The sequence below is a fragment of the Chiloscyllium plagiosum genome, unplaced genomic scaffold (assembly GCF_037043375.1).
Source record: "Chiloscyllium plagiosum isolate Xiang-an unplaced genomic scaffold, Cpla_swu_hap1 HiC_scaffold_46, whole genome shotgun sequence".
Lineage (NCBI taxonomy): Eukaryota > Metazoa > Chordata > Chondrichthyes > Orectolobiformes > Hemiscylliidae > Chiloscyllium > Chiloscyllium plagiosum.
Window position 1 is genome coordinate 713,079 of NW_028270184.1, and position 19,229 is coordinate 732,307.

Genomic DNA, 19,229 nt, shown 5'->3' on the forward strand with positions numbered 1-19,229 from the left:
CATTTTCTCTTGAACACTGGATTATTAATTAACCAGGTACCAGCACATCAAACCCAAAAGAGCGAGGTGAGTGGAAAGGCAAATGGGCATGAACACAAGCTGATCATTATCAGTCTATGTTGGTAGACTGCAGCAGTTCAAGAAGGCAGCTCACAACCACCTTCTCAAGAGACATCTAGGGACGGGCAATAAAACTGACCCAGCCAGTGATACCCACATCCCACAAATAAATTTTTTAAAAGTTTCTAAATGCAATCTTTTAATCATACTTTAATGAATCTGCAAATTTATATTGAGACTGTGGCAGTGATTGGGAGTCGGTCCTGAATTGTTATGGTGCAGTGAGACCATTCAGCCCCTCATGTCTGCATCAGCTATCTCAGTATTTTAATTTGATGCCAGTCTCCTCTGTTTTCCTGGTAACCCTGCACATTGCTTCTGTTTAAATAATTGTCTAGCACCCTCTTGAATGGCTTGTCTGAACCAGCTATACTTCCAGGCCCTGACCCAACCACTGTGTCTGAGAAAACGTTCTCTCTTTTCAATTTGCTGCTTTTGCAAATCACTTCCAACCTTATTGTGAAGTGATCAGGATTCAGAAGACAAGGGGGAGCAGTTTATCTCTCTATAGTTTCTGACCAAATTCCTTGTTGTTTTTTGAAAACTTCATCTAGTCTCCTCTTAGTTTTTCTTGCAGAGGAGAAGACAGTCTCCGTTTATCTCCAATCCATCCTCATCATTGAAGTGTCTCATCCCTGAAACCATTCTCCAATCTTTTCTGCTGTCTCTCCAGTGTATTTAGATTCTTCCTATAATGTGGTCCACAGAACCATAAATTCTATCTGAATTCTAACCAGTGTCCTATATAAGTTCACTATAACCTCCCTCAGATCAAATTAAACACTGATCGCGAACCTACGCATGAAAATAATTGTCATTGAGTTTGAGGAGTCAGTTCCTAGACTCCGAATTGCTTGGCTTTATTTTTTTTTGTCTATTGCGATAATTAATAGGGCCCTTTCGAGGGGAATTGTCTTTATCCTGGTGTCTCAATGTAATGTTCTAGCATCTCTGGTTGAGGTGTGGGATTGTGGGAGGGAGTGGGGTTCAGAAGGTGAAGTTAAATGTATTTATTCAGTAGTGACAATGCTCTTTCTAAAGGCAGAAGATTATCCAATAAGACCTATCCTTTTCTCTTTGAGTTGTAGTCTTTATGCCTATTACTGGCTGCAGATGTTGTCATATGTTTATGTTGAGTTTTCTGTTCCCTCTTTGTTTGCCATTTTTCTTCCTAACCACTCCATCTCGTAAGGAGGGGGTTGGTGAGGAGTGCATTTTGCTTGGTGCTGCATTGCTGTTGCTGATTATTTGTGAGGCAAGTCTCCTTCCATGCATGGCTGCTGAGATCGTTTCTGTTACCCTTGCATCCACATAGCATTGCATGCTGTGAGACTGGTTTGTCTGGTTTTTATGGTTTTCTGAATTTCTCTTGCTGTCTGCTCACAGAGAGATTGCAACTCCAAACGCTCCTCTCTGGTCACAGTCTGTCTGCACAACAGCCGAGCTGTGTGAGCGTTTCTGAGTCGATGGGGTCTTTCCAACCTTCTGCCCTTGGCTCTGTTGTGACATCTGACATGCTGTCAGGTCAAGGTGGATCTTCTGCCTTGATCCCTTCGTTGAAGAAGACTGCTCTGTCAGATACTGAGAAGGAATGTTTTGGATCTGCAGTCACTCAGGGAATGAGCAACCTCTATGGGAATGATTCTGTAAATGACACAACCTTCAGGGGCTCTCAGCCTGGAGGAAGTGTCTTCAATAACTACAGTTGGATGAGCCAACCCGAGCTGGTGTTTGGGAAGCAGGAGTCTCAACGAGTATCGGAAGCAGTGGAGGTTTGTCAAATTGAAAGAGTTCACCATGGGACTGGGGCAGTGCATGCTCCAGAGGAGCCAGCAAAAAGTGATCCTTCTTCAATTGATTCTTCACAAGAAGAAGATTCATTGGAAAGAATTAGTCCTGACTCTCCTTTCGAGGTCCTTGCTGAAATGCAAGAGAAGGGACCTTGTGCTGAAGAGACACCAAAGTCATCGTTCATTGTGGATGAGCGCAGAGTGAATCTGAACCTGCCTCAGAAGCCTCTCCCAAACACAGGAGGGATTAAGACTGATCCATTGAGTGAAGCAGTGTCCAAAAACAAAGCCGAAACAGTTGCTGCCATTGAACCAAAGTCTGATTTGAAGACAGGAGACCTTCCACAGGCTTTGCACTGCCCTCGAGTGGGTGACCAGCAGGAGATTCCTGATGGACAAAGCAACATTGCAGAAGGTGTCTTCAGGCCAAATGCCACCACAGGAGGTGGGATGTCCACAGACATAGCTTCCAAAAGCTTTCACCCTTCTGTATGTGGATCAATGAGTAGACCACAGGATTTGATTTCTGGAGACCCAGTGTCTCGGCCGTTTGATAAAAGAAAGGTAGTCTGCGGTCTTGAAATGGACCTGGATCTTTCTGAGAGGATATTTCAGCCAGCACGTGGCCCTGGAACTGATGGACTCTCTCCTTATTCGTTGATCAAGATTACCCCAGATGAGGCTGTGAACCCTTCAGTGCAAATACCTACATCCACCAGTGCAGGCATCAAGATTCTGCCTGATGTTGGACATAGGTGTCCGATTGACCCTGTAAGTAGGAGCAGTGAGCCCTTAGCAGAGGTACCATCCAGAGACCCAATGAATGAGCCACAGCCTTTGAAGAAAGAAGCAAAGGAGATTTTCCCCAGTAAAGAAACTTGCCAACTCCCTGAAGATCCAACTTTAAGCTGGGGCAGCTCGCAATGTCCAACACTTGAAGGAACCACTGCCCTTGACCATGTTCTGTCTGCGAGATTGGAGACTGCAGAGGCAGATAGTTCCGGAGAATCGGATGACACTGTTATTGAAGATGTCAAATCCGGTCCAGTGGGGACCCTACTGTATAGGAAGGAGAAATCGGGTGATATAGGCACCACTGAGAAACTGGTTTGTGCTCCAGTATTAAATGTTAGGGAAAGCAGAGAGCAGGTGCTGAGTGACAGACAGAGAGAGTCTGTGAATCTTCAATCCACAGGCCCTGGAGGAGATAGAACACAGTCTGCAGAAACCAAAGACCATCCAGCAGAAAGTCCAATACTGCCTGGAGCTTCACCTGGGCTTGGTCACAGTGGAGACATTGTGCTGGAGCAAATACCAATAACTTCACAAGAAGTGGTACCTTCAGATACTGGTGTTTCGCCTTTCCCATCTGCAGCTGCCAGTCACCAATTAGATATGCATATGTCTACAGAGGAAGGAACTAGCAAATGTGAGCCAAGATCCAGTTCTCCGATCTTGTCAACCTTATCTCATGTGGACCAATCACACTGGCACCCACCTGGCCTGTCTCCAACTGATCCTGCCACCACTCAGCTGTCAGCAGACTCTCCTGTCTCCGTTGACGGTGCTGATACTGAAGAGCTTTCTATGGTGGAAGGACCTTCTCCTTTACAAGAGATGATCTGGAGATCAGCAATATCGCAAAGGGGCCACGTTCTCGGAGGAATGCAGCCTGCCCCAGTGGCAACAGCTCCACCCCAATCAATCATTGTCAAATCCACACCCATAGTCATTGAAACCCCTTCACTCATTGTCAAATCAACCTCTGGACCAGGAGGGGCCCTGGAGGGAGCGACCGAGGGAACAGAGAGGACCCTGGAGGGAGCGACCGAGGGACCAGCAAAGGCGCCAGAGGGAGTTGCCACAGGAGCAGTGAGGGCCCAGGAGGGAGCAGGTGAGGGAGCAGCCAAGGCTTCAGATTCCATGTCACCATCTTCAGTGGAATTGACTGGAGTCCAACAACCAGCCATGAGGCAGGAAGTCACCAAACCCAGCCCTTCAGGAAGGAGGGACACACAGAATGATCTAAGAGCCAAAGATGGACAGAGCTTATTAGGGTCTGGTGACAGAGCCCAGCCCCAGTTAACCACAACTCCCCAGGCACTGAGCAAACTAACCCCCCAGCAAAACCCTGCCATCAAGAAAACGGGAATAGTCAAAGGCACAGCCCTTTGTCTGGCCCAGCCCCTCGTGGACATGGCCCCTCCCAGTGATTCCAAAGTGAGACCAGAGCTGAAACCACAAACTGTCTTGGAGCCTGTGCAGATGGAAAGGCCTGTTGGTGGGGCAGCTTCTGATAGGCTGAGTAAAATGGCAGGTAAAAGCTTTGCTCTCTGTACCTTCCTCATTTGATTAACTGCACCCATTGTCTTTTAACCCATTTGTCATCACCTTCATAAATCTGACCTACGTGCACTGAGCTGTCTGTCTGCTGAAGTCTGTCTGTGTGAATCCCCATCAACAGCCTCAAGGTGTGTGAGATCCTGTTAGTTTATTTGTTTAGATTCTCACCCCATGTTCAAATCCCTCTGCGGCCCTGACCCTCCCTATCTCTCTCACTTACTACAATACCCCACACTCCTCCCTATCTCTATGACCTCCGCCAGCCCCTATATATTCTCCCTATCTCTGTGTCCTCCTCCAGCCCCTACAACCCCTTCCGATCTCTGTCACTACCTCCGGTTCTTGCCTCTCCAGCATCCCCCAGTTCCCATTGCTCCACCATTGGAGGTTGTGTCTTCAGGCACCTGGAGCCCAAACTTGGGAATTCCCTCCCTAAACCTCTCTGCATCTCTCCCTCCCCCTCCTGGTCTCCTGGAGATTAGAAGGCTGAGAGGTTCTCGTTCTCCCTACTCCCAGTCCTCGCTTTTGATGATGGCATAACTCGTGGTGAGTTGGTGGTGGGAAGGTCATTTGGTTGTGGGTGGTAACACTCCTAGATATTAAAAACAAGAATGAGAGGTGATCTCATTAAAAGGTAAAAGAGGCTGGAGGGTTTGGACAGGCTGAATATCTAGAGGATAGGCTGGAACTGATAGGAGGGGTGATGGGCTGGAGGAGGTTACAGAGATAGGGAGGAGTGTGGAGGCCAGAGGAAGTTTGAGGGAAAGGACACTCTCATTGAGGACAGATGTGGACAAATGTCCTGTGTCAGAGGGTGATTAGTGTTCTGCAGGAGGTAGTGGTGACTGGGTCATTGGATTTATCTGGAGTTGAGTTAGATTTTGGATGGGAAATGTTTGTAAACCGGTTGACCATTCCTGTTCTGAGTGACTGATGGAGCAGAATACACTTTGGTTCTGCTATTGGCCAGTTCTAGTTTCGTTGATTTTACCTCCCTCATTCAGTGCCCTCTGCACCATTTATTTAATTCAATCTCCAACATCCGCAATGGCAGGATTCAAACCCAAGTCTCTGGGATATTGCCCGACACTCTGGGTTAATAGCTTAGTTATAAAACCACCTAGGTCATTGCTTCCCCTTATTGTTTATGTTGCTGCAAAGTAGAGGCTCACTAGATGGGTGCATCTCTGGCTAGGCCAGCATTTAATGCCCATCCCTAATTGTCCAGTGGGTAATTATGTCACCCACGTTGTTGTGGATCTGGAGTCACATATAGGCCAGACCAGGTAAGAATGGCAGATTCCTTTCACTGAAGGATATTAGTGACCCAGATGGTTATTCTGACAATCAACAATAGTTTCCGTGGTCATCAGTAGACTCTTAATTCTCGATTCTTTATTCAGTTCAAATCCCAGCATCTGCCATAATGGGATTTGAATCCAGGTTCCAAATGCATTAACTGAGTTTCTGGATTAATGATATCACTAAACCATTGCCTCCGAAGTAGTGCACAGCAAGATCCCAGACACAGCATACGAGACTGGTCAGATCATCAATTTGAGTGATGTTGAGTGAGGATTAAATATTAACTCCAACCAGAACTGTCCTGCTCTTCTGTCAATAACACTTTGGACTCTGAATGGCAGTGTCTCTGTAGCCAGCGTAGCACTGCCACAGCACTGCGCTGGGAGTGTTAGCCTGGAAGATGCAGTCAAGTTTTTTGGTGAGACTGGGATCGACCTGCTCCCATGTCAGGTGAGAGGATCTTTTGCAAGTTGTGGGGAAAGGAGAGGTGTTGAAGGGGTTATGTTCCCCCGTTCCTCAAACAAGATCCTCAAAATATGTTTCTTCTACAGTAGAACTGAAGAAGAGTCAGACCAGAATCGAAATCTGAACTATTTCTCTCTCCATTGATGAAGTCAGACCTGCCGAGTTTCTCCAACATTCTGTTTGTTTCTGCTACCGCCCACACTCCTCTGCACTTTGCAGTCACCCCTATTGCTTCACCCCGGCCCTCAAATTTGTTATAGAATGGGGGCAAGGGGCTAATTTTTAAAATGTTCTTTAGTAAGTTTTCTGCATGTTGTTCACAGACATTCCATGAATAGAAGAGCTCTTTATTCCTTGTCTGCGATGCCTGAGACTTACTCAACTTTGCTGCCTGCTGGCTATAGACTTCCGCTACCCCGTGACAGGGAATGGTTTACATGCTTCTATTTTGAATGTTTATATTGGCAGATCGAATGCTTAAACATTCAGAAAGTGTTACTGAGGATTATGACAGTGGGACATGCAGAATAATCAGTGTCCCATGTGGTGAGTTGTTGAGGCCAAATTTAAACACAATCCTTGTCATCATAGAATCTCTGCAGCGTGGAAACAGGCCCTTTGGCCCAACAAGTCCACACTGAGCCTCTGAAGAGAAACCCACTCAGACCCATTCCCCTACCCTATATTTACCCCTGACTAATGCACCTAACCTACACATCTATGAACACTTAGGGAAATTTAGCATGGTCAATTCACCTAACCTGCACGTCTTTGGATTGTGGGAAGAAATTGGAGCACCCGGAGGAAACACGCAGACACCGGGAGAATGTGCAAACTCCACACAGAGTCGCTTGAGGCTGGAATCAAACCGGGTCCATGGCACTGTGTGGCAGCAGTGCTAACCAGTGTGCTGCCCACACTGAGTTGCAATGAGAGAGTGGAGGAAAACTGGACCAGGAACTGGGGATGTTATTAACTCCAGACTTGATCCTGAGTTTTAAACGAGTAGGTTCAATGTTCACATTAGTAGCAGAAACGTCCTCCTGTAAACATGTTATGTTGTAATTACATCTCCTCCCTTATTGGTTGTTCAATGGTTGTTCTCCCACCCCACTCCCAAACTGGAATACAAAAAATAAAGACCAGGAGTAGGCCATTCTGCCCCTTAGGCCTGTTCTATCATTCAACCAGATCATGAATAACCTTCCACCTCAACACCATATTTCTGTCCTACCCCATTTGCTTTGGTGTCTTTGTCATTTAGAAATCTGTGAATTCGTGAACCTGCCCAGTGATAGAGTATCCAAAGCCTCTGGGGTATAGAAATCCACAAAGATTCACCATCCTCTGAGTGAAGGGATTCCTCCTTATCTCTGTCCTGAATGGTCTGCCCTTTCCCTGAAATCGTCCCAGCTTCTAGCTGCTGCTCCCTCCTCCCAGGCTGGGGAAAACAGATGTTTGGAGGGTAGACTCAATGAGCCGCATGGCCTTTTTCTGTACTGTAGGGATTCCAAGGTCCTGTCTACTTCCAATTTGTTGAGCCCTTTAAGAGTTGTGCATGTTACAATGAGATTACCTCTCGTTCTTCGAAACTCTGGAGAATCCAGACCTAGTCTCCTCGTGGGATAGTCTCGTCAGGTAGGGATTGAGTCATTACAGTGTGTCTGTTGACAGTTGTTATAAATGAACAGGCAGGAATTTATAATGGAGGTGGGGTGTATTGTATATGTGCAGTATACTGTAAAACTAACTGCTTGATGAAAGATGAGGTCATGAGGGTGTCTCTGTTCTTTGTGACTGTATCATGCTATGGGTTTAGTGGTTAATTTCAGAGTGGAATTTTCATGCAGTGATTTATCCTAGTGAATCAAGATGAATGAAGAATGTTTACTCAGTGGAATTTAGAAGAATGGAGAGTGGGGTGTTGGAAATCTTATAGAAACATATAAAATTATGAAGGGAATAGATAAGCAGGGAGGTTGTTCCCACTGGTGGGTGAAACTAGAACTAGGGGGCATAGCCTCAAAATACAGGGGAACAGATTTCTGACTGAGTTGAGGAGGAACCTCTTCACCCAAAGTGTTGTGAATCTATGGAATTCCCTGCCCAGTGAAGCAGTTGAGGCTACCTCATTTAAATGTTTTTAAAGCAAAGTTAGATTTTTGAACAGTAAAGGAATGAAGAGTTATGGTAAGAGGGCAGGTAAGTGGAGCTGAGTCCACAAAGAAATCAGCCATGATCTTATTGAATGGCGGAGCAGGCTCGACGGGCCATATCGCCTACTCCTGCTCCGAGTTCTTGTGTTGTCCTTACCCTAGCTTATTCCCAAGCCTGGACTTTGCATATGCATTGTGGATTCCTCTGGGGCATTCTCCCCTGTGCACCCCCATAAATATCCCATAATTGCTGTCGTTAATCTGACGACCCCACCCACCCCCTTCTCACACCCCACACACACACAGTACTATCACTGCTGGGGGAAAGTGACTGAATGGTGCTAAAGACTGAGAAATCCACCCCCCCCCCCCCCCCAGACCTGTTTGGATGCAGCCCAGCATATTAAAGAATACTAAAACCTTTTTATTCTAAAAGATGAAAGAGACAGCCGAAGTAACTTGCTCATTACCTTAACTTCTGTCATTGGGAAAACATTAGACTGTATTCTAAAGGAGGTAATAGTGCACAGTGTTCCTACAAACTTTATTTTCTTTTGTGACAATCTCTGAGATCTGACTCAGATACCAATGCTGCGAATGGTGTCAACACAACAAGGTAAAAACAATGACTGCAGATGCTGGAAACCAGATTCTGGATTAGAGTGGTGCTGGAAGAGCACAGCAGTTCAGGCAGCATCCGAGGAGCAGTAAAACCGATATTTCAGGCAAAAGCCCTTCATCAGGAAAAGCCCTTCTTCAACACAACAATCCCTGGGCATGGAAGGTCAGAGTCAGGGTCTAGAAAGAATGTTCACAGCAGAGCATTTGGAAATGGGTAATGTGATAGAGCAAAGACAGCATGACTTCATGAGGGGGAAACCATGTCTGACAAGTTTGCTATCTGTTCAAAGAACTGTAATAATCAGGATAGATAAAGGGGAAGCAGTAAATGAAATATGTTGGACTTCCAAAAGGCATCTGATAAGGATTTAGTTTTAATTCATTCATGGGATGTGGATGTCACTGGCAGACCAGCGTTTATTGTCCATCCCTAATTGCCCAGAGGGCAGTTAAGAGTTAAACACATTGCTGTGTGTTTGGAGTGACATGTAGACCAGATCGGGTAAGGATGGCAGTTTCCTTCCCTAAATGACATTAGTGAACCAGATGGGGTTTTTTCAATACTGGATCCATGGCCACCTTTAGATCCTAATTCCAGATATTTTTATTGAATTCAAATTCCACCATCTGCCTTGGCAGGATTCAAACCCGGGTCTCCAGTACATGACCTGGGTCTCTGGATTAACAGTCCAGCGATAATGCCATTAGTCCATCACCTCCCCCTGAGGTACTGCACATACAGCGATCTAATAAGACAAGAGCCCATGAGGGTAGTGTTTAGCATGGATAGAGGATTAGCTAATGAAGACTAAGTGTTGGAATGTGGCATCCATTTTCAGGATTTCAACCTGTAACTAGTAGAGCTGAGGCCGTAATTATTGACAATATCTGTTGATGACTTTGAAGAAACGGAATATGCTGTAATTGAGCTTGTGGATGACAAAAATAGATGGGAAGTCAAGTGCTGAGGATGACACCAAGTCTGCAGAGGGATACAGACTGGTTGAGTGAGTGGTAAAACTTGACAGATGGAATATAATGTGGGAAGCTGTGAGGTTCTGCACTTTGGCAGGAAGAATACAAAAGCTGAGTATTATTTAAATGGAAAAAAACTGCAGCAAGCAGCAGAACAGAGGGATGTGGGGAGTCTTCATTCATGAATCACAAAAAGTGAGTATCCAAGTTCATTGGGTAATAGAGAAGGCAAATGTTGGCATTTATTTCAAATGGAACGTAAAATTAGGGAGTTTTTGCTTAAACTATACAAGGCACTAGTCAGGTCTCAGCTGGAATATTGTGAACAGTTTTCATCCCCTTATAATAAGAAAGATACGCTAGTATTGGAGACAGTCCACAGAAGGTTCACTTGGCTGATCCCGGGTGTGGAAGGAGACTGAATGGTTTGTGTGTACTCACTGAAGTTATAAGAATTAAAGATATTCAGGATTCTTAGAAGACTTGATAATGTAGCTGCAAAGAGGTTGTTTCCCCTTTTGGATGGGTTTACAATCTGAGTAAGAGGTCACCCTTTTAAGACCAAGCTTCTTTGAGGCTAGCAATCTGTGGAATTGTTCACTGCAGAGGGCTGCCGTGTAAGTATATCAGGGTTGAGAGAGACAGATTTTTAATTAGTAAGGGAATGAAGGGTTATGGGGAAAAGGCAGGAAAGTGGCATTGAGGATTATCAGATCACATTCAGTGGGGGAGCGGACTTGATGGGCTGAATGGTCTACAGTTTGCCCTTGAGGCATGGTTTCTTATTTTCACTGGCTCTGATTTGAAGAAGGTTATGTTGGGGACTGATTTGGATTGTGTCAGTAATCTTGTTTGTACAATCTGTGTGAATGAGTTGTTTGTGTACAAAGAGTAGATTAGGTCATTGCTCTGTAATCCAGTCAGCTGCTTCACTCTCTCAGCTCTGAATCAGTAACAGCTTTGATGCATTCTGACGACTCTCCTTATTTTCCCTCTGTCTCCTGCTCCTCTATTCCCCAGGTGTGACTGTGGCAGTATGGGATATGATGTTAATGCCTTCAATAAATAAGTATTCATTTTTACAGGGATTACCAGAGAGGGGAAGGATGGATGATATTGGCTGCGTGGCTGAACAGCTCATGGGGACTCCCTAGGCTGCTGGTCATTTGTATGTGTGTGTGTCTCTCGCTCTTTTTTTTCTCATCCTCTATTTCTCAACCTCTCTTTCTGTTTGCCCCGCTCTCTCTCACCCCACACCTTCGCCCTCTCCTTCCGCCCCCCTTGCCCTCTCCTTTTTCCCCCCCCCCTCCTTTTTTTTTCTCTTTCTCTTGCTCTCACTTGTGCCCTCCCTCTAGCCACTGAAAGTGTTTGATTGTCCCAATACCTGTATTGTGGCTGCCAGGTCTCTGACACACAACAAGGGATGAACTCGGATTTCACCAGTTTCCTCATTTCCCCTCCCCCCACCCTGTCTCAGTCAAATCCATCAAATTCAGCACCGCCTTCCTAACCTGCAATCTTCTTCCTGACCTCTCCGCCCCCACCCCAGTCTGACCTATCACCCTCACCTTGACCTCGCTCCACCTATCGCAATTCCAACGCCCCTCCCCGAAGTCCCTCCTCCCTACCTTTTATCTTAGCCTGCTGGACAAACTTTCCTCATTCCTGAAGAAGGGCTTATGCCCGAAACGTCGATTCTCCTGTTCCCTGGATGCTGCCTGACCTGCTGCGCTTTTCTAGCAACACATTTCCAGCTCTGACACACAACTCATTGTGTTTATTGCCTATCTGTCCACGTGCTGGTGATGACAGTACTGCTGCTTGCAGCCTCACTTAGTGTTCACACCGAATGTAGCTCCCACATGTTATCTATGGCCCCTGGAGACTCACTGTTCTACCTGCACCAGCATATTCCCATTGAGAGAGGTCACCTCATCCCAATGATCACTGGGGTGGGGACAGGGCCGTCACTTGAGTACCTGGCTTCAGCGTCAGGTTGGTTCAGTCCTTTATCAGGGGGTGTCCCAAGCTTAATGGTGTGTGGATGGATGAGACTGTGGGGTGTCTCCCACTTTGATTTGGGCGAGTAAATGCTTCATAGGGAGGTGCGTAGGGCTAGGCAGGGTGTGAGTGGGGCAAGAGACTGAGTGCTTTTAGATTAATTGACACATCCAAGGTTGTTCATTTCACACCCATGCACCACCTTCCACTCCTTCCACAGCAGCTCTAGGTGTGCCTTGGGGAGAGACCAAGGGTGCACTAGGAATGTACCTGCCATGGTTCCTGATGAATATAGTTTTTCTCTCTCTCCCTCTACAGTGAAGGATTTGATCTACTGGCGTGATCCTAAGAAGACAGGGGTTGTGTTTGGATCCATTCTGACCTTGTTGGTCTCGCTGGCAGTGTTTAGTGTGGTCAGTGTGTTGGCCTATCTTGTGCTGGCTTTGTTGTCCGTCACCATCAGTTTCCGCATCTACAAGTCCGTGGTACAGGCTGTGCAGAAAACCAACGATGGAAATCCCTTCAAGTAAGATTGCTGAAATGGTTTTTGGAGCGTGAATGTCTATTTGATCATTTCCACTGCCTATCCCCCTCCAGTTCCTCCCCTGAGGTTGGGGTTGCGGTTGAGGGTGGGGTGGGGAATAGCATGTGTGGAAGATTCACAAATATTTCATAGTCTTTGGGCAGTGTGTGGTTCCATCCAGAGACATCGTCTTGCAGATTGTATGGAGGACTCAGAGAGGCATCCCTGTCTTGTTTGATGGTTCAGGGTGCTGGAGCCGGATTACATTGATTTTCTTCCCCCCCCCCCACCGTGCCCCCGCAACTGGCCTGCTCTTCAGAACAGCCAGTGATTAAACGGAACTGTCTGAATTGGATGGGGAACAGCAGGTCGAATTTGTCTTGAAACTGAGGCTGTGCCAGTGACAGGATCTGTCTTCATTCTGTTCAGGCCTTATCTGGAACAGGATATCACCTTGTCTTCGGAAACATTCCATAAATACTGCACCATTGGCTTCACCCACTTGAACAGAGTGCTGAAATATCTGCTGCAGCTCTTCCTGGTCCAGGATCTAGTGGATTCACTGAAGGTTGGTGACTGAACTGTAATGTTTGGGCTCTGATTTTAATTACAGGCCATGATGAATTTGCAATAAAACCTGGCTTCTCCCTCTTTCTCTTCCCCTCTCCCTCCAACCTGCTCCCTTTTCTCCCCCCCCCCCCCCCCCCCCCACTTTATTCTCTCTGCCCCTTCTCTCTCTCTCTCTCTCTCCCCTCTCTCGCTCTGTCTCCCCTGTCAATCCCTCTTGCCCCTTCCCTGGTGTGGGTGCAGGTTTTCTGGGGTTGGGACTGAGCTGGGTCTAGGAAGCTTGCACTCCATCATCTTATGCCTGACATTTGCCTGTTCTGTCCGCAGCTTGCAGTTCTCATGTGGCTGATGACCTACGTTGGAGCTGTCTTCAATGGGTTGACTCTCCTGATTCTGGGTATGTTATAGCCTCAGGCTGTTTGATTGTTGTGAATCTGAACAAAGTCATTTCCTGTGGAAGAGAAACCCGGGGCTGGAGAATTGTTGTGGAGGAGGGGTGAGACCGTGTGCAGGGATTGGGGGTGATTTGGGGTGGGCCATGTTCTGGATATGGGTGGGGTGGAACATTGGGTAGGTGAGGTTTGGGTAAGGGGGTGCATATTCAGGATGTGGATTGGGAGAGAGCCAGTTTGGGTGGGTAGGGGAGGGAGATCTCATGGTGGCAGGAGGAGCTTAGACCCTTTGTGTGGGTGGGGGAAGACTTGGTGTTTGCCTGGGGCTGGGTGGGATCTGGTATGGGATGAGATGGGAGAGACTGGAACTGGTGCATTGCGTCGGATAGCTGTCAGCATTGTGTGTATTTGTAGCTTGTTCTAACTGTGGTTATTTCTCTCCTTTGCTCTGTCTAGCTGTACTGTTGACCTTCAGCGTCCCGATCATCTATCAAGCTTACCAGGTAGGTTCTTGATGGGCGGAGGCGGGGTGCTGCTGTAGGCAGTGTGTGCGCCCTGGGGTTATTCCCTCGCACACTGTTGTGTGTGTCCTGTTGAATAGCGGGACAGGTGGGGAATCAGTTAGCTCTGTTGGCTGGATGGCTGGCAATACAGGGAAATGCCAAAAGCTTGGGTTCAATTCCTGCCCCCACCAGCTCAAATGACCATTAAGGAACAACCACCTGAAACCCACTCACCATCTCTGTCTGATGAAAGAGCAGCCTTGTGGTGTAGTAGCACTATGGCAATTTTACCTGTAATGGGACAAGGTGGGCTGAATCTTTCAGGGTCTCAATCAGGATCTCAAGGTGCATGTGACTTGGGGGCTGAGTGAGTGCGAGGATTCTGTTGTGTTTGGGTTGCTGGCTTCAGACTGTGGGGCTCACTAGGATCTGTCTGTGGTCACTGCCCCTGAGATCAGCAGAGATGTGATTTGGAAAGTTATTTCAGGAGGAACTGTAACTCCTTTGTTTTTTTTTAATACAGACACAGATTGATCATTACATTGAACTAGTTCAGAAGCAGGCAACCTGTGCTTTTGGGAAGTAAGTATTTTTTAAATTCTCTGAAATGCTTCTTATGGGGGGACTTGTTCAAGCTGGGGATATAGGAAAGTACCAGCAGTGGGTGGAGATGAATGATTACTCCTCCACTCCGTCCCTAGAATCTGACTTATGGGGAGGACTGAGGGGACAAAGCCAAATGTGTTCCTAGTCAAGCCTGACTCTCTGGTATCTGGTTCTGTTCAATATGTGGGATCACTGTGCGTGGCTGTATTAGAGTGAAGTCCAGGCAAAGAATCTGAATCCCTTCTCTAACAACTACAGCTCTCTTCCCTTGAAGAGATGTCACTGTCTCAGTTTTGAGGCTGTGGTCTCTGCCTTCACCCCAACTCTTGGCACAGAATATTCAGCATTTCTCTTTTTTTTAAATTGAAAGCCCTCACCCAATCTGTCGCTATATCTCAGTGGCACAGCGGTTGGCACTGAGAGATCCGGGTTTGATTCCACCCTCGGGTGACTATCTCTGTGGAGTTTGCATATTCTCTCTTGTGAATGTATGGGTTTCTACCAGATGCTCCGGGTTCCTCCCACAGTCCAAAGTTTTGCAGGTTAGATTGGATTTGCCAGCTAAATTGTCCATAGTGTGGGTTAGCTATGGGAAATGCAGGGTTACAGGGATAGCGTAAGGGGGTGGGTCTGAGTGGGATGCTATTTGGAGGTTCGGTGTGAACTCGCTGGGCCAAATGGCCTGCTTCCACACTGTAGGGATTCTGTGATATGCACATTATTCCAAAGAACAAATCTGTTCTTGCAAAATCAGCCCTCCGCTTTGTATGTTGTTCATTCAGATAATTTTGTGTTTTCAGTCCCCAGATAGTGCATTTGTGCTTTTGGTTCTGACGAATTTTCCAGATAATGCTAACCTGTGAATGTGTGTGTCTCTCTCTTTCTCTATACTCAGGATCCAAGAGAAGCTTCCAGGCGCAAAACGAAAGAGCGAGTAACAGCAGGGGAGACCCTGCTCAGCACCCTCCATTGCCACTCCTCCCTTTGTCCTCGCTACTAAACTAAAACTCTGTATTGGAACTAAATGCTTGCTGTCTGTCTGCTTGGGCCTGTGTGCCACCATTCCTGCTGTTGTGGACTGCTTCCAGGAATTTGCTACTTGTTCTTGCCTCCCCCACACCCTCACCCTCTACCCCCAGGTCGATCTCAGCCAGCAAGGGGGTCACTAGTATGTTGTGTGTGTCTGTTGATCACTGGCTTAAGACACATTCCTTTCTGCTGCTTCTGTTTCAATGAGATTATAAATATATATATTTTCTGTTTTGCCCTTCTCTGAAAGACACTGTCTGTAAACTGCTGTAGAAATTACTGAGCAACAACAGGGTGGAGATCAAGAGAGAATCAATCTCCTTCCCCCAATTGTGTATATAATTGAGGGTGCATGTGAAAATATTTGTCATTGTAACTGAACAGTCTTTGAGAAACTGGGGGAGGAGTAGGAAATAGGCAAGTGACGGATGAATTTCTGAATTGTAAGTGATGTATGTCTGTAGTTAGTGTGTGTGTGTATATACGCCAATCTGCCCCATTCCCCCTACCAGGTTTCAGTACTGGCTTTGCAAAAGTAACTGTCCTTCCCCCTCCCACCCCCTGACCTTGAGTCCTGTTTGAAAAGGACACTACGCTCTGTGGTGCTGTTCTCATTTCAATCCCCCACTTGCCTGCTTGGTCCATTGTGTGAGATAACCACAGATTGACATTCATTAAGAGATATTCCTGCAGCAAACTTCATCAAGGGATGGCATGGCAATCTCAACAAAATGGTTAACCTCAAGGTACACTAGCTATTGATCAGAAGGACGGGTGGGTGTTTAGGGGAGGAGCTATGATCTTTGGAATATGCCCCATTAGGAGGGCAGGGCAGATAACAGCAGGACTAAGCCCATGTCCTCCTCTTTCTGACTCTGTGTACTCGCACAGTTGTAACTCTGTATAGAACACTGGAGGGCGAAGTGGTGTGGGACTGCATGGTGTGCGATTGTCCTCTCCCTACCTAATAAAGGCCTGCCCTATATTGGGGGCTTGCGTGGACATAGTAGAACCTGCAACCTTTTTAAAAAAAAACAGAATTCCTATTGCTTTGATTGTACTTAAACAAGCTCCTAGACATTGAACTGGTTGTTTTTAATTTTAATTGCTTAACTTTGTAGTTTATGATTCACTTCCCTCCCTTACTGTGCTGCACCAAGAGCGCACATCACAAAGGCATAACACCTTCATTGTTGGCCCAAAACTCTGAATTAATCCACTTCCATGTCAGGATTCAGCTTTTGACCAAGTGAAAAGTTGAAATTGGCTTCTGAGGTATGTAAATCATGAGTCGAGGGGTTTGGCCACTGTGTTGGCAAACCTATAGCCCATTATTGAGAGCTATAGCACTCTTCACTGAGCTTAGGTTTATCCATACAAATACTTAAGGGTGAGGTTAGCCACCCCATCTGTTGGCTAAAGCCCTTCATGAATTCATGTCAGGACATTGCTGTAGCTACACACAGCCTGAGATAACATTATAACTGCAGTTATACCTTCCCTCTGTCTTTCCATTCTCTAACTTCCCACCCACCGCAGGACTGTTTGGGCAGTTGAAACCTGATGTTTTAATGTTTGTCTAGTGTTACCATAAGGTCGGGTTTTTTAGAGCCAATTGTGTTTTTGAGGGAGCGAATTGAACAGGGGAAGTATAACTGAGTGCTCGGAAATCTGTGTATGTTAGGATTAGATGGAACTGTTGAGAATCAGACAATTCCTGCAAAAATGTTATTGTGAAGTTGATAATTAAATTACATCCTTATTGTTTACATGGTCTCCTGTCTATGTGTAAAAGATTTCTTTTGAATTTTACTTAGTGATTTCTGACAAATCGAGGTATATTCCTCTAAGTGCAAATGCTGCAGTCTCTCAGCCGGGGGTGGCGCAGATAGTTCCAGCAGGGGTTTCTGAATTGTCTTGGCAAGTCATATTGTAAGTAGTAACCAAACTAACTGGATGTTAAGTAGACGCTGGACCAATCCCACTCTGTATAACTCCACTCCAGTTTGCTTATGCACCTTCTGCTGCTCCTTATTTATATGCTGTTCCTACCATGTTCACCCCTTAATTCTAATCCGGAACCATTGTGGCCAAACCAGCCCCCACACACCATCACTATCATTCAATCTGCACCTTCCAAATCCGCAACCACTACCATCTAGTGAGCTGCCTTCTTGAAATGCTGTGGTTCATTTAGAGGTAGATCCACAAAGCTCTGAGGGAGTTCTAGCATTTTGACCCATTGACACTGAGAAAATGCTAATGTATTTCCACATAAGGATGGTATGGGGCTCTAAGAGAAACTTGCAGGGGTGGTGTTCCTCTGCTGCCTTTGTCCTTCAAGAAAGTAGCACTCCTGGGTTTGGAAAGTGCTGTCTCAGGAGCCTCTTTGGTGCGCCTTGTGGGTAGGACACACTGCCATTACCGGAGATTTGGATGGAGTGAACATTGAAAGTGGTAGATTGGGTGCCAAAATGGGGATTGCTTTGATCTGGATGGTATTAAGCTTTTTGAGTGTTGTCAATGCTGTACCCATCTAGGCACATGGAGCGTATTTCATCACCATTCCTGACTTGTGCCCTGTAGATGGTAGACAGTTCAGTCTCAGGTCAATGGTAAGCCCCAAGATGTTGGCAGTGGGGAATTCGGTGATCATGTCATTGAATGTAAAGGGATGATGTTTAGATTATCCTATTGCAGTTAGTCATTGTCTGGTAGTAGTGTGGTGCAAATGTAACTTGCCACTTGTCAACTCAAACATGGATATTGTCCAGGTCTTGTTGCATTTAGATATGGACTCCTCAATATCTGAGGAGTTGTAAATGGTGCTGAATGTTGTGCAATCATAGGGAAATATCCAACTTCTGACCTGATGATGGAGGGAAGGTCATTGATGAAGCATCTGAAGTTGGTTGAGCAGAGGGCACTACCCTGAGATGGCTGAATTCCACCAACCACAATCGCCTTCCTTTTGTGTCAGGTATGGTTCTAACAAATGGAGAACCTTTCCCCAGATTCCCCTTTAACTCCAGTGTTGTTAGGTCTCCTTGATGCCATACTTGTTCAAGTGTGGCATTACTGTAAAGGGCTGACATTCTCATCTCACCTCAAGAATTCAGTTCTTTTATCCATTTTTGAACCAAAGCTGTAATGAAATCAGGAACTAACTGACCCTGGTGGAACCCAAACTGGGCATCACTAAGCAGGTTATTATTGAGCAAGTGCTGCTTGATCGCACTGTTGATGACACCTTCCAACACTGATGATCAAGAGTAGACTGGTCGAGTTGGATTTGTCTTGCTTTGTGTGTACAGGATATACTTAGGCAATTTTCCATGTGGGATAAATGCTAGCGTTGTACCTGTACAGGAACAGCTTGGCCAAAAGTGCATTGCAAAACCTTTTATAGCAAGTGAAACATGGAAGCCACAGGAAAAATCCTGCCCAACAAAAGAATTCCCACAAACTCCAATTCAACTTCTGAGGTTTGCCTTAATGGCAATGAAACTCTGATTGAACTGTCCATCATTGTTTCCTGTTCAAATTGGCTCTCATTATGTCAATAGTTAGGCTTTATGGTCAGGGAGAGTGATCCTGTCAGTTCATGAATTCCGTTCAATCCTGCACTGTCCTTGTCATGGGGACTTGTCTGGAGGGAGCTTTGATCCGTATCTAACTCCAAATTGTCCTGGCCCTAGGAGTTTTTGATGGGGACGCTGTAGAGGGAGCTTTACTTTCAGTTTAAAAGATCTTTTGGTTTTAAGTACAGAGCTTTACTCTGTACTTAACCCTGTGTTATCCCTGTCCTGGGAATATTTGATAGGGTCAGTGTC

At 46.1% G+C, this 19,229-nt stretch overlaps 1 protein-coding gene across 1 annotated transcript; it reads left to right on the top strand.

Annotated features, from left to right (window-relative positions):
• The first annotated feature begins 1,491 nt into the window (after positions 1–1,491).
• LOC122543777 (uncharacterized) lies at positions 1,492–17,165 on the top strand. The gene is made up of 7 exons (XM_043682529.2): positions 1,492–4,227; positions 12,095–12,302; positions 12,729–12,867; positions 13,194–13,263; positions 13,715–13,761; positions 14,285–14,343; positions 15,263–17,165. Exons 1-7 carry the CDS (start codon positions 1,587–1,589, stop codon positions 15,303–15,305), a joined length of 3,207 nt encoding a protein of 1,068 aa, XP_043538464.2. The 5' UTR covers positions 1,492–1,586; the 3' UTR covers positions 15,306–17,165.
• The last annotated feature ends 2,064 nt before the right edge of the window (positions 17,166–19,229 follow it).